This window comes from Embiotoca jacksoni, unplaced genomic scaffold (genome assembly GCF_022577435.1).
Source record: "Embiotoca jacksoni isolate LCO1_2020_lvr unplaced genomic scaffold, fEmbJac1.0.p SCAF_35, whole genome shotgun sequence".
Lineage (NCBI taxonomy): Eukaryota > Metazoa > Chordata > Actinopteri > Embiotocidae > Embiotoca > Embiotoca jacksoni.
Window position 1 is genome coordinate 3,218,325 of NW_027185387.1, and position 15,621 is coordinate 3,233,945.

At 42.4% G+C, this 15,621-nt stretch overlaps 2 protein-coding genes across 8 annotated transcripts in view; both read right to left on the reverse strand.

Moving 5' to 3' along the window:
• Window positions 1-434: 434 nt before the first annotated feature.
• Window positions 435-2,639, reverse strand: rps17 (ribosomal protein S17). Its single transcript, XM_069165736.1, has 5 exons — window positions 2,599-2,639; window positions 1,667-1,818; window positions 1,289-1,394; window positions 1,128-1,193; window positions 435-563 (listed from the first exon to the last, which is right to left on the reverse strand). Exons 1-5 carry the CDS (start codon window positions 2,599-2,601, stop codon window positions 486-488), a joined length of 405 nt encoding a protein of 134 aa, XP_069021837.1. The 5' UTR covers window positions 2,602-2,639; the 3' UTR covers window positions 435-485.
• A 2,579-nt stretch (window positions 2,640-5,218) lies between these two features.
• csnk1g1 (casein kinase 1, gamma 1) overlaps window positions 5,219-15,621 on the reverse strand; it is a 33,903-nt gene continuing 23,500 nt past the window's right edge. For 3 of the 7 annotated variants that reach the window (XM_069165609.1, XM_069165607.1, XM_069165608.1), the window contains one exon: window positions 13,707-14,370. In XM_069165609.1, coding sequence (XP_069021710.1) covers window positions 13,984-14,370 — 387 coding nt within the window. In that variant the 3' untranslated portion in view covers window positions 13,707-13,983. Of the gene's footprint in view, window positions 9,767-10,685; window positions 10,710-13,706; window positions 14,371-15,621 lie in introns of those variants that run through there. The other 4 variants (XM_069165613.1, XM_069165611.1, XM_069165614.1 and 1 more) reach the window with 2 other exon arrangements.

Here is a 15,621-nt window from a genome sequence, read left to right on the forward strand (position 1 = left end):
TTTTTTTCATAATTGTGATCTGACCAATCAAAATCTGAAATTAGTTTTTCTAAAATGTTTTCCTGTCGACTTTTATTTGTTTAATTTAACAAATATTGTCATATTTTAGACCAAACTATTGTATGACTTTTTTGTCATAATTTTAACATGAAATATTTTTGTGTTCAGCAGGAATTGAACCAACAACCTTCTCACTGAGAAGCACTGTCACTAACCACTACACCACTGTAACTGTGAACATATGGCTTTCTTGTATGCTTTTGAGGACATGATACAGTGACTATTTTTGTCATATTTCGAATGACATACTATAGTTTGACTTTTTTGTCGTATTTTTGAACGACATGCTACAGTATGATTTTTTTTGTCATATTTTAGACCAAACTATGACTTTTTTTTCATTTCCTGGGTAAAGAAAACAAACAAAAAAAAAGGACCATTGCAAATAATGATACGTTTATTCCAAAAGTTTTGCAGGAGAGATTTCACAGTCCGCGAGGTGTCTTGAAGTTCATCCCGATGGTCGGCTGAGTGACTTGAAGGTTGGAAAGGCCGCCGAATTCCTACAGCGGGAAGAAAAGGTCGTTATTTAGATGTTCAGGAATATTAATCAAGTTATTTCTTTCTATCCGGGAAAATCTGAAAAGCTGCTTTGATAATAGCTTCTATAATAAAATCTCATGACAGTTAATCCACACGATGTCCTGTAAAGAAATTAAAGCAGCAATCTAAAAAAAAAACAAAAAAAAACAGGTTCGTTAAAGAGAGCAGTTTTTTTTGTTTTTTTTACACGGACGTCCGACAGGCGCAAATCAATTAATGTCTGCTACGTTATTTAAATTAAACAGCCGTCGTCCGTACGATAAATTTCTCTGCAACATGCCTGTTTTTTTTTTTTAATCAAAACTATTCAGTTATTAATTAGAAGTTTTTGTTTTTATCCGAGCGCCGTTATTTCTGAACCAATGAAGCTCACTTGCGACAAATAATAAGTCAGCGGCTGCCGCGCGAGATGTCAGAAGGACTTTTAATTTCCGTGTGCAGAACCAGAACCAGAACCAGAACCAACGCGAAACTATCCGACGGTAAACAACAACAAGCAGCAGCGCGTTAGAACTTGCGCTCACCAGCATCTTCAGCATGTCCTTGGTGTCGGGGTCGACCTCGATGAGCTCCTGGTCCAGAGCAGAAACCTGCAGGGAGGAGAAGCCACAAATCAGCTGCCGGGAAGCTCGTCACGGGACGAAGTCCCGGGCGGGACGAAGAGCGAGCGAGCGAGCGGACAGACCTCCGGGACGTAGTTGTCCCTCCTCTCTCTCTCCTCCTCCTGCAGCTTGATGGAGATTCCTCTGACGGGACCTCGCTGGATGCGCTTCATCAGGTGCGTCACGTACCTGACGGGACAGGTGGGAAAACGAAAAACAAACAAACAAACAAACAAACAAACAAACGTTTCCCGCGTTAATCCGCCGCGTCGAGCTGATCGTTCAGAGACACTTCGTTCGTCACAGTTTTTGACGGTTTGTTATTTTTGGAAAGTAAATCCGTATCGTGAACTTTAAAAAAAAAAACAACAACAACAACAACCCATAAAACAAACGAGCGTTTCCGACGGCCGATGACGGTTTTGTTTGTTTTCTACGTAAATAAACGGGTTCCCGCTCACCCGGCAATTTTGTTGCGCAGCGGCTTGCTGGGGATGATGGCGATCTCCTCGCACACCCTCTTGTTCACGTGGAAGTCGTTGCCCAGGCGGGTGTAGTACTTCTCGATGATGACCCGGGCGGCCTTCTTCACTGTCTTGGTCCTGACGCGACCCTGAAAGGGAAACAAACAAACAAACAAAACAAAACAAAACAAAACAAAACAGAAAGAGACTCTTCAGCTCAAACAAAAACATCCCATGTGAGTTTTTCTCCCTCGTCCGAGCGCATTAATTCACGACAACCACCAGGTTGTGTTTTACTTTAGTTTCTAAAGAACTCACATCGAAGAACTTTTTAATACCGGACGATATTTTCAAAGCTTTCTAATCGTCAAACCGACGAAACATATAAAAGGAGTCAGTGAGAAGCAGAAGAGCTGTAATTGTTTGTTTTTATACTAAAATTACATGTAAAAGCATTTTAATTCCAACATAATAGAAAACGTAGCTGTTCATTTAAACGTGTGTGTAAATAAAACGGTTTCATTAATAATCCCGAGGCCTGCGGCGGGTGACCTTTGACCTCATGTCCGACCGAACAACAACAACAACCGTAAAGACGGTTTAAACGGAGGTGAATTAACTCACCGACACAAACTCGGGGTCAGACGTGGAAAAAGAAGAGTAAACAAATATAAACGGGCAGAAAGCACCGGAGACCGTCTGAGCCCGGTTAGTTCGCGGGAACAGCTACTCGTGTGTTGTTGTTGTTTGTTTGTTTTGTATATATATATTTAAATCCAGCAAACTGCGTCAAAATCCAGCGTTTAGAAATGCGTGTGTCGTTCGTGTGTGCAGCCGGATGCTTCCAGCCGCTTGTTGGGCCGACAGGCGGTGAGGATTGAGGCGGATTGTGAGCGCCGGCCGAGGCGAAATGTTTTGATCGTACCCACCATGTTGGTTCAGACCGGCGGAAGAGAAAGCGCCGGCGGGCCAAACCCGGAAGTTTATCGTTTTCGGGCTGCGCTGCGGGTCAAACGCCGCCAACTAGCGGCGGGAGGAGAGAACAGCACGCCGGACGAACACAACTGTTGTGAACGGGTTTCTCTTTCAGGACTACAGAAGCGCTTTTCATTCAAAAAAAGAAACAACGTTTGTAAATATTTACGTTTCATAATTACGAGAATTATATTTAAAAAAATTTTTTTTTTTTTTTTTTTTAAATGCAGTTCAATGGGATTTTTTTTTTTTATAACCTGTGATGATTGTTGATTTTGAAAATATTTGTCTGTACTTATTAGGTCAACAGTTCTCAACCTGGTGGTCAGACCTACCCAAAAGGGTCACAAGATAACTCTATTAGAGGTAAATTATATAATTAAAAACAAAACACGGGCCGGAATAATAATATTTAACTTCTAACTTGTAAAAACGTATTCTCCATATGCCGTGTGTAACCGGTGTCAAGCGGGCCGCTACTTTCATCTAAAAAAAAGCATGATCAAATGTGACAAATGCAAATCTTAAATTTTGACAACACATTTTACATTGAACGTGTCACTTTACTTTAAAAAAATTGAACCCTGAACACTTTGAAGTCTTTCAGAGCAAACTGCCCCATTCATGTCAAATGACTTCCAACACCAAGTTCTCCTGCAACGATCTCCTATAATAACGTACTGTAACCACTAATGTTATCTTTCATGACATGTCGTGTTGGAAGAGAGAAAAACTCAAGTTCACGTTAAGAAACTTCACATATACATACAGTGGGGCAAAAAAGTATTTAGTCAGCCACCAATTGTGAAAGTTCTCCCACTTAAAAAGATGAGAGATGCCTGTAATTTTAATCATCGGTACACTTCAACTATGAGAGACAGGATGGGGGGGAAAGAATCCAGGAAATCACATTGTCTGATTTTTAATGAATATATTTGCAAATTATGGTGGAAAATAAGTATTTGGTCAATAACAAAAGTTCATCTCAATACTTTGTTATATACCCTTTGTTGGCAATGACAGAGGTCAAACGTTTTCTGTAAGTCTTCACAAGTTTTTCACACACTGTTGCTGGTATTTTGGCCCATTCCTCCATGCAGACCTCCTCTAGAGCAGTGATGTTTTGGGGCTGTCGCTGGGCAACACGGACTTTCAACTCCCTCCACAGATTTTCTATGGGGTTGGGATCTGGAGACTGGCTCGGCCACTCCAGGACCTTGAAATGCTTCTTACGAAGCCACTCCTTCGTTGCCCGGGCGGTGTGTTTGGGATCATTGTCATGCTGAAAGACCCAGCCACGTTTCATCTTCAATGCCCTTGCTGATGGAAGGAGGTTTTCACTCAAAATCTCACGATACATGGCCCCATTCATTCTTTCCTTTACACGGATCAGTCGTCCTGGTCCCCTTGCAGAAAAACAGCCCCAAAGCATGATGTTTCCACCCCCATGCTTCACAGTAGGTATGGTGTTCTTTGGATGCAACTCGGCATTCTTTCTCCTCCAAACACGACGAGTTGAGTTTTAACCAAAAAGTTCTATTTTGGTTTCATCTGACCATATGACATTCTCCCAATCCTCTTCTGGATCATCCAAATGCTCTCTAGCAAACTTCAGGCGGGCCTGGACATGTAATGGCTTAAGCAGGGGGACACGTCTGGCACTGCAGGATTTGAGTCCCTGGCGGCGTAGTGTGTTACTGATGGTAGCCTTTGTTACTTTGGTCCCAGCTCTCTGCAGGTCATTCACTAGGTCCCCCCGTGTGGTTCTGGGATTTTTGTTCACCGTTCTTGTGATCATTTTGGCCCCACGGGGTGAGATCTTGCGTGGAGCCCCAGATCGAGGGAGATTATCAGTGGTCTTGTACGTCTTCCATTTTCTAATAATTGCTCCCACAGTTGATTTCTTCACACCAAGCTGCTTACCTATTGCAGATTCAGTCTTCCCAGCCTGGTGCAGGTCTACAATTTTGTTTCTGGTGTCCTTTGACAGCTCTTTGGTCTTGGCCATAGTGGAGTTTGGAGTGTGACTGTTTGAGGTTGTGGACAGGTGTCTTTTATACTGATAACAAGTTCAAACAGGTGCCATTAATACAGGTAACGAGTGGAGGACAGAGGAGCCTCTTAAAGAAGACGTTACAGGTCTGTGAGAGCCAGAAATCTTGCTTGTTTGTAGGTGACCAAATACTTATTTTACCGAGGAATTTACCAATTAATTCATTAAAAATCCTACAATGTGATTTCCTGGATTCTTTCTCCCCATTCTGTGTCTCATAGTTGAAGTGTACCTGTGATGAAAATTACAGGCGTCTCTCATCTTTTTAAGTGGGAGAACTTGCACAATTGGTGGCTGACTAAATACTTTTTTGCCCCACTGTATTAAAAAAAAAAAAAAAAAGGCAGAACCTGCAGAGCCCCCTTTTCTCCCCAGTTTATACGTATTCCCTCACGTACACGACTGTCAACGGGTTTTGTTTTTGATCCGTCATCTACAATATTTGCATTTTCTACTGAATTAAAAAGCAGAATAAAGTCCCTGATTCAGTTGGAACAAAATCATCACACAAGACGTTCCCACAAGGTGGAGAGATCTTTTATTTTACATAAAAAAGGGTGCAAACTGGAGTTTCCCTTTAGGTGTGGAGGGAATAAAAAGTGATTTTTATAAGGTTCATGTGTGACATATTGTATTATATGAATCCAAGGAGGAAAAAAAAAACAACAAAAAAAAAACATAGGCATCTCAGATAAAAAAGGACCTTTACCCTTTCTGCAAATTAAAAATATGAAACCATAAAAAGAAGAAATGTGGGTCCTTCATTCTTGAAGCCCTTGACTAACTCATTCAAATACATTTTTGAAGTGACATTCATATTTCAACACAATAATATTTATTTACAGTTTTAAGATTTCTCTTAATCATAGCTCTAAAAAAAAACAAAAACAAAACAAAAAAAACAACAACAACAAAAAAAAAACTGCTGAGGGGAGGATAAACTCTTGGAGCTGTACAATTAGATTTTCCACAGACTGAGGAAAAAAAAAAAAGAAAAATCAAAGAATTCATCTTTTATATGGATTCCCAACAGAAAACAAAGACTACAATTGTGAACTCTGTACAATTTACAGTTCAAATAATCATCACAATATTGCAGTAAATGTCACCCTCAACCTTCCCCTCAAAGAAAAATATACAGTAAATCCAACACAACTCTACAGTACAGCAACAAGGAAAAAGTGCCAGAGAACCCAAAAAGAACCTAAAGCCATTCATTCACACCGACGACCGTCCCTTTGCTTCGATTTGACGCGGCTCTGACACGCAGGGATGAGTCGCACACGACCGCAGCCATAAAAACAACGCACAAGTCCGGCCGGAGGAGTGACCGGCGCCGGAGACGACCGAACTGAAGTGAAATGCGCCGCGGGGGAGACGTGAAGAACGCATTTTAACACGAGGACCGGAAGCCATAAAACGTCTCGCTTGACCCAACAGCATACGAGCCCCGCGGGTGAGGAAAGTCCCGTCTCTCCAGGTAAGCCATGCAGATACAAGTCACACGGAGTAAAAACAAAAACAAAAAAGTAAATACATCAGAGTGATATTTCCATATCTACCGTCGCAGCAGCGAGCTAACGAGCCACGAGTTTTGAGGAAGGAGCAGATGTTGCAAAGATGGCGATGTCGTCACTTCCCGGTACCGAGCCACGTTTTTTTTTTTTTTTTTTTTCTTCTAAATGACAAGCGGACACACGTCGAGGACACGAGGTGGAACGCGATGGTCAAAACAAACTCTCCCCCCCCCCCTAAAAAAAAAAACAAAAACAAACATTCAGCTTCATATTTTCCCGGCACAGGTAAAAGGCATGGGCTAGTAGTAGTCTCAGGAATGGCACTCGGGGAATTCGGTGGGGGAACATTGAAGGCTATATTGTCTTGATATCCATCTCACTACAAAGAATACTTTCAGCTTTGTTTTTTTTCCTCCTCAGGTAACTGGAACGAAACAGTCCGGCCGCCACTGAGGCTTCGAGGAGAATCGCAGGCGGCTGATGTCACAGGTTTGGTGTCTGGACCAAAAAAAACAAAAACCAACAAAAAAAGATAAAAAGAAAGATTTCGCAGACACCAGATCAAAACACATCACGGAGAACGTTTCGCAGAGACCGAAACACGATTTTAACCTCCGACATCGAACTGCTCGTCGCCTGGGTGGAAACAACGACCTCATCCGGTCGTTCACGCCGGCCGGCACGGGACTCCCAACAGGCGAGTCCCACGAGCTCCACCCGTCCCACACACACTCAAGAGGCACTAAGACGATCTCACAGAAATGAATACCTGTCATTCAAATAGCCTGTTTTCCCACCATTCCCCTCAAAATCCTTTTGTGTGGAATTACTATGGTAACGACAGAAAAAAAAAACAAAAAAAAAAACAACCAAACAAACAAGAAAAAGGTCCCGTAGATTTTCATATTCAAGTACTTTCGATAACACAATAAGTTAGACCCCCGGATTAAGTGACATGTCGGAGGGGGAGCGGGGGTAAAAAGAAACCAAAAGCTATACAGTGTAAATACACATAACAAGCAGGTTTACATACTGATTCATTGGATAAATTTGCAACATCTACAACATTGTACTTCTGAAGATGATGGAGCAGCAGGTCCAATCCAACACTCCGCTGGGAGCTGATTCATCCTGGACTTGCATATGCATATATGCGTGTGTGTGTGTGTGTGTGTGTGTGTGTGTGTGTGTGTGTGTGAAGAGAGAAGAAGGGTGTCATGGCACAAAACAAATGGGTGGGCGGGGGATTAAAAAAAAAAAAAAAAAGAAAGAAGAAGAACAAATTAAAGTGTATTCCCTGCACCCTATAGGGAAGGCCTAGCACACGAGGCAGCTACAATTAAAGTAATAAGCACATTTAAAGTACAGTATTAAGAAGGCAGGGTTTTGCCAGGGAGAGCCGGGGTCAACAAATGTAGTGCAGTCATGGTGTCGAGCTTTTGTTTACCCTCTCTTTCCCCGTAAAACCATGGCTATTTGGAATGAAAAACAAACAAAAACAAAAACAAAAAAAAATTGCATTCAACAAATTCACATTAGCATTAGATGTAAAATAAAAAAATAAAACACCTATGTACGGTAATTCACTTTCTGTTTCGGAGGATAGGCGAGGTGACATATCGAGGATTTTTGTTTCAAGGCAGTCCTCCATGACACGAAATTAAAACGACAAAAACAAAATGGTACGGACACTTCTCCGCCCTCCCTCACGCCGACGTTAGGTTTCGTCTCCCCGCTCCGAGGAGAGGGACCGAGGTTTCAGCGGCCGTCCAAACCACGCTCTGCAGCACAAGGGGTCTCCAGGCCCGACACGCAGGGGGAGGAGGGGGGGAGAGGGGGGGGGGGGCGCGTCTTTAACACCATCGCACATTATTACGCCAAACCACCCGTTTGGCGTTGCTTGCTTGGGAATACATCTTCAGTGTGTTAACAAGGGGAAAGGAACGTCTTTCACTGCTCTGATACCGGCTGGGAACAATCCGCAACTTTGGGCTTCACTATACAGACGACCCCCTCCCGGAAATGATGCGCTGCAAAACTCGCAAATCGCCAGGCTGCCAACGTGTTGTCCAACTGGTGATGTGATGCGGTGGTCAGTCGGTTGGTTTTGTTGGGGTTAAGGCATTGGACAGAAGCATTACAGAGGCTGTGATTCTCCAAAGCACAATCGCGCCAGTTTCTCTCGTCGCTCCAAAGCGACGTCCCCCCCAACGTCCACTGGTGTCGAGTCCGTTATCGGGAACATTTAAGACCCCTCTGAACCCACTTAAGTTTTGGTCTCACTTCTTTTGTTTTTTGTTTGTTTTTTTTCTTTTTTTTTTTTTTTTTTTAAATTTTTTTTTTTAAACATTGGTCTTAACTCCCCAACTGCAATTTCCTTCCCATGCACATGACAGATTATATAAATGGTCCAAAGTCATTTACTTTTCTGTCCATACATTCAGTGTGTATGTTTTAGAATTAGTAGGAAAACTGGCGGCGACCAAGAGATAAATAGCATAAATAGCAATTTTAAATTTTTTTTTTTTTTTTTTTTCAGCCCCGTGTACAAATGTCAGGTTGCCGCTCGTCGTGACGAAGACAACACGGGGCGAAACTGCAGGAGTCGAAAGAGACTTGTAGTGTACTGTGACTGCAGCGTGGTTAAGGGGAGTGCTTTAACCAAGCAGCGCGAGCAGAAGTCGTCCTCAGAGAACACAGTGCAGGAGGCGTCCGTGGTCTTCGGTTCTCTCGGGCCCCGGGTCCCGGCGCCGGGGGTCGACCTCTTTGGAGGGAAAAAAAAGTGCAGGGGCCAAACGGCAGACTGATGCTCTTTGTGCCTGTCGGTGGATATAGGCAGTTACACTCTTGGCTCCTCCATTTTCCAAGTTTACATTCAGCCCCACGTCGGGAGTGACCAAAAAAGGGGGGGCTTTGTGTCAAAATGAATTCGCAAAAACTAACGAGGGGCAAACCACATTGAACTGGGACTTGACAGAGGGGGGCGGGGAGGGGGAAACAAAAATATCATCTCGTGAGTGAACCAGAAATTATAGTACGAGACAGGTTGAATCTTCCACACGAGGATCCGTCTCTTCCTTTGCGATACCACAGGGGAGAAACGGGAGCAAAAATAGACCAAAAATAATGAGAGAAAAGTACAAATGCTGGATGTCGTGGGAAGAGAGGAAAAAAAAAAAAAAAGAAAAGGAAAAAGATCCTCTGTAAAGTTCCATCAAAAAGGTTCCGTTTGGCCCACTGACCTGCAAAACATCCCCACACGTCTCGGCAGAGGGAAAAAAAAAAAAATCACAAATAAAAAAGGACTCCCATCACAAGACACGAGCGTCTCGTACATCTCCGCAAACCGTTTTATAACTTGTCCCAACAAAGAACAATTCAATCAAGATCTTGCCGTGGACTCCCTTCTTTTATTCTGAAAGGGACCTTATTGATTTCTGAAATCACAATCGACTGAGCCGGACGCTTGGAAGGTTTTCAGGCTGGCGCGGCGGTGATCATTTGTGCCTCGGCGCGTTCTTCTTCCGTTTTCGCTTGAAGAAACAGCAGCACCTGCAGAATGAGACGGACGTGAAATCAATACGTAGACGAGGGAGGCGTCGGATGAAGCAAAAGAAACGACAAACACAAAGCGGGCTGCTTAAATCAGCGTGTTCAGTATCACGGGAGCTTAAATTTGAGTTCTCCGAATCGAGGCAGATGTTTTTTTTTTTGTTTTTGTTTTGGGAATGATCTTAGGGCGTCAAAGGACAGGATGGGTGCGCTTGCCGTCCGCCCCGGTGGTTTGCATACTTATTCACCTCCCACCATTTTAATAGACAAATGGCAGAGGGCCGCAACTCCAAAGTGGCTGCAGTGAACCTGAAGGTAATATTTCTCCTATGCAAAACATAAATAAATATATAAATGGAGCAGTGCACACAGAGAGCACGGGGACATGGTGAGCCTGAATGGTTAATAAAAACATACAAAGACAAGGAAAAAAAAAAAAAAAGCTGTGGATCAAGACATAGGACAGTGACTGGGTTCTCTCAGATTAATTCACTGATAAAGAATAATGGCGCACCATGCAACAAGAGTTTAAAGACCTTTGATCCGAAGCCAAATGCGCTGCCGAGAAGGAGTCGTATTACGACATAATATATAATAATACTACAGGGGCACACAAAAATATAATTTACTTAACTTCAAAGTCCTTGTAGCTTATTCCTTCGGCCCTCAAGTTTAATTTAGTTCAGCAGCACAGTTTACAGTCTTCTTTACTCATCTGTCACTTATCAACATCAAAAAGTACGAAAGGCCAGAGCCTTGGTAGAGGCTACAGCCCCCAGAGTTCTCGTGGGGTATGTGGCACTACCGTACCGGCGAGAGCTTGGTTAAATTTGGTAAATATCAACTGCACCGGGCCCAGCCTAGGCCGGTCCACTCCCTGTCCCATGAGTCTGATGTGGACGAGCAGAGAGGGACTCACCACAGGTTGAGCATTTTCACGCAGCTACAGAAGAAGAAGAAGAAGAGAGGAAAGAGCGTAAAGAGAAAAGAAAGATAGATTAATACAGCGAGGCCGAGATGATGGGACTGGGCTCATGCCACACAAAGCATGCACACAAAACACACCTGACGGGACAACGGGGCGGGACACGGTGAGGGAGAGACCGAGAGGTTAAAGGGAGGAAAGATTACAGAAACAGCTGCGGCGCATCGACTCTGGGAACGAGGACGACACCAAAACACGCTGCGTGATGCGTTACGGTTACAATAACAATGCGCCTTTAAGGCTCCTCAGCTGCTTCTTCAAAAATCAATCAAACCATTTTTATTTTCTACTTTTGTGAAAACGTGGACGGCAACAGAAGTAAGTGCAAGATTGGGTTGTGGGTTGATCACAGCCATCACTAATTTCATGCTTTTAGTCCTTTCTAAGCTCTTAGTAAATAAAAACAGGTTGATTTAGTAAATCCAGCTGCACGAGGCAAGTCAACTTTAGTCATCAAAAGTGAATCGGCGGCAATATCTGTAATATCATGGGCTGTAATTTGTGTTTCAGAGTTCGCGGTCCTCCTGCTGATTACAATTACTGGGAAGATTTTTTTTTTTTTTCCTTAATACGTCAAGATAAAATTCACAAAATAAAAAGTGCATTAAACATTTGTGCCTTTACATGTAATTTGCTCAATGGTGCCAAAACCTTTTCATACAGCTGCGGGAGAGAGGTTATATGATGAACCCCGAGTTATTTAGAGCTACGTAAATATCCACTTGGTAAACAATCACGTACAAGTCGACTAAATTTAAACTCGGAAACTTGTATCTTATAAATATAGGAAAATGTTCTCTATGAAGCGCGCGTAGAAAAGTAGTGTACAGCTGCTACTGCTAAAAATCTGATGGACTTTGCACACATGTACAGATAATGAGTTTTAAAAATGTTTTCCATTGAAGCCTCACTGATGGAAACTAAAACTTTAAACTGGTCCTGCACAGACATTTGATTTGTTGAATTTGCTATTGTTCATCAAAATGTTGATAAAACGATGAAAAGCCACCCATATATAATTCAACACGGTTACATCTCATAATCCGTCAAATGGCAAAACATTCATTAAATTGCATCAGATTTGCATTTGCATTCATCGCTCCGTGTTCTCGTATCAAACCAAAATCTTGTTTGACGAGGTATCAAAGAGACTGGCAGCGAACACGCCGATCATCATATCAAACAATTATGAGAACGGAGACAACAGCAGGAAGTCCTGTCATCCGGGCAGAAATAGAAGCGAGTGCAGATTAAAGAGAATAAACTGCTGGGAGACTCGAGGAGACGAGAAGCAGCGAATCTTTTTTTTTTTTTTTTACTGTGCCTTTGATGGAGGGGAAGATGGTTCATAGTTAATCCCTCCAATATAAGGAATTGCAATAACTAACAGGGCTGAATGGATCATCTCAATCAAGATATGCAGAATGTATGAGGGTAGATGTAAAAGCTTCAAATCATTTTTTAATTATTTATTTTTTTATTTATTATTATTACAATGATACAGGATGAAATTTAACACCTACTTTAAGATTTAAGAAAAATGAGTTAATTTTGCTTTGGTATCGATATTTCTATACATATGTTAATGCTCAGCTGGCCCAATGATGGCCACCCGGCCACTGATTTTGATTGTGAAAAGCTTTGAATTGAACACTCAGTAAAATTAACCAAACTGTTTAAATTGTTCATGTCCGATAATTTCGCAAAGATTCGGGCAGGTTTTTTTTTACCAACGCGTGTCAGACGGGCCAACTGACGGGATGGTTTTTATAAAACGGGTAAAAAGCACATCTGTACAGAGAGACATTTCATCAGTCCTGTTTTTAACGGCCTTTTATTGATTTATCTGTATACTCAGATTTCCTCTGCTCTCATCGGTCCTTTATTTGACTTTGTCTGGTTGTCCTGACTTTGTCATTTGCATGTGAAGCACCGAGCTGCAATCGTTGTATGAAGCGTGCTACATAAATAAAGTTACTATTTCTTATTGTGCTCCATTATCTCATACGCCGCCACTGCGGACTATAAACAGGGAATCTCTGTTCTGACCTACGACTGCGGTCCTGTGTGGTTACAATGCTGACTGGCTCAAATCACAACCGTCAGATCCTTCGATCAAAGTGGAGTCTTGAAATGAAATGATCGCCTCAAATAAAGTGTCATTTTGAAATGCTCGCTACTGTGTTTATGTTTGAACTTTTATCCAAATTTTTTTTTTTATTAAAATAAACTAACAACCTAAAATTTCAAGTGCAAAATGTTTATTTTCTCGTGTTTAATCCCACCGGTGTGACCTCGAGTTTCTGGAACTCCTAAAAGAGTTATTGTTTTTTTTTTTTTGAGAAATTGAACTTGTAAATGAAATAATATTGTTTTGATTAAAGTCTATCAATGCCATATGACTACTGTGAAAGGTCTTATGACCAGATTTGTTTACTTCCTGCGTGCGCTCCTGGAATAATGTTTTGGTCAGACAAGAGCAAGTCAGTAAAGCACTTTTATTAACAGAGACCTATCACATTTTTTTTTTTTATATTATTCTTTAAAGAACCTACAACTGATATATTTTGAGAATTATACTCCTACATGTATATATTTTGCTCTTAAGAAGTGTGAAATAAAATTTCAAAACATATATTTCACCAACTAAAAATCTCAAATCTAAAAAGTTTGTAAGTCTGTAGGGACGTCTTGGGACTCAAATTACAAAGAAAGAATCTGGAATTAATAACGTTAAGATATGTTTTGTCTCAGCTGTGTGTCTCAGCTCTTCTCAGTCAGCTGAACCATGTGACATCCAGCTTGCAGCACAGTTTTTTCACAGTGGGCGGCCAGCCGTGCAGCATTGCATCATTTCAGCTACTGGTGCTGAAAACTGGCACCGATATCTGGTACCAGCTCTCAGACAAACTGAACAAAACCGATGCCAACGACGGGGGGGGGGGGGGGGGGGGGGGTTGCTGTGTTTTTCAGGCCACGTCTTGGAGAGAAAGAAGTGACCGTTGCATGTAAATGACATCATGTACATAATCTTAAAATGCGTTGACCACGTGGCGAGTCGGCGTGATCGCAGTTGTCTGCCGGCACAACGCACTGCTGGTTCTGCTCTGCATAGATACTTATGGGGGCTGTTCGAGACGCGACGGTCATGTAAGATCAACAGTGGGGTCTTTCTTTAAGGACAACGAGGCTGCGTCCTCAGTGGCCTACGTCAGTGGTATGATGAGATGAATTAGTTCATCTGCATCGGCTTTCTTTCTCGGAAAAGAATCGGGCTGAGAGGACACGCACAGAGACGGGCAGCAGTCGAGATCAAAACCCCACAGTCAGGCGGACAAGAGGGGCGGCAGCAGGCTGACAGCTGGGAGGTCGGAGCTGCCACAACTCCACACCGTGGCAAAAAGTGGCGAGAGAGAGAGAGATGGAGAGAGATGGAGAGAGAGAGAGAGAGAGAGAGAGAGGAAGCGACAGATGGACATGGAAAAGAGGCGTGGTGGGTGCGTGACACATACTTGGCCTCGTCGACCACCTCCACCTCTGCCTGAGCTGTGATCGGAGCGTTGGAATGAACGGCCAGCTGATCGTCCGGGTTCAGCTCCCCGTTGGTTGAACTGACCACCTGCGGCACAGACTGGCGTTACTTCAGATCACCCGACTGGTGTTTGTGTGTAGCAGTCCAACCCACAGTTTCATGGTAACACGATGGTCAGAGGTGAAGGAAAGAAACAAGCACTGCGGTGACAGAAAGCTGCCCTGGTTAACGAGGAACACAGAAATGTTACTTTACCACATCACGGCAGTTTTAAAAGTTTCATTTTGAGGAAGCGGGCTTCCCAGCAGGAAAGAACAATGCAAGAAAATATCAAGTGGCTGCCACATTTGTATCAATAGCCAATCCATGTTGTTTTTACCAGCGTGCACCACCGTCTGTCAGTGGTCGCAACGACAGCTTGGAGTCAGTCCCAAATGAAGATGTCTAACGATATCAGTGAACTAGAGAGATGTGGTGCGCAGGGAATAATGCTTGCAAGTGACCACGCCTGACGACAAAAGAAATGACTTCACCAGATGCGGTGATCCAATTTCAGGTGTATGTAGTGTAAATAAATACTTTTACTAAATATTTTTTTACAAATATCTAAATGGTCTACAGTTGGTAAAAACATCATTTTCTGGCTTTTGAAATGTGCTTTGCAGCTTAAAGTATGTGCCAATTGTAAAAAAAAAATAAAACAGACATTTAAAAATCAGAATGACAAAGATGGACAAACAACACCTTTAAAACGTGTTTAGATGACACATATAAAATCACAATACGCAAAGAACAGTTAAAGATGGTTGTACCATTGACCCGTAGAGGACATGACAAAATGAATGTAAAAATGTGTTTTTGTGTGCTGATGTGTAACCACACAGTTTAGTGGAAAAACTATGTACATACCATGGACATCTTTTTTTTGGACATATTTGGACAAGTAAACATTTGATCCTCTTTGATACAGTGCCTGCAGATAAAGCTGATATACTTGAACAACAACGCAAGGAAAATTAGCTTTTTCAATCAATAATTTTTCAAATATGAGCTAATCTAGTGTTTTTGCTACATGTTCATCTGCAAACTGCAGTTTTGCTCCATAGCAAAGGCTTTTTCCTGCCATACCCCCCCCATGCTGGTCAGATTAGTGTCATCTCTTTCTGAGCTCTTTGCCTGAATTTGCTGGGGAAAACTGGCAGTCGTTTGAAATCTACAGTAGATGATTTTTTTTTTTTCCTCTTTACAACAGACTGACTTATTTCAAACAATTTGGAAACCTTTTTAAATCCTTTGCCAGACCCACGACCTTTATTTGAAAGCCTCTTTAGATCTTGG

Bases quoted from the DNA above. Each gene is read 5' to 3' on its own strand.
- rps17 (XM_069165736.1), bottom strand. The intron at 1,395-1,666 runs GTGAGCGGGAAC...CTGTCCCGTCAG, and splicing joins CTGCGCAACAAAATTGCCGG to GTACGTGACGCACCTGATGA. The intron at 1,194-1,288 runs GTCTGTCCGCTC...TCCTCCCTGCAG, and splicing joins GGGACAACTACGTCCCGGAG to GTTTCTGCTCTGGACCAGGA.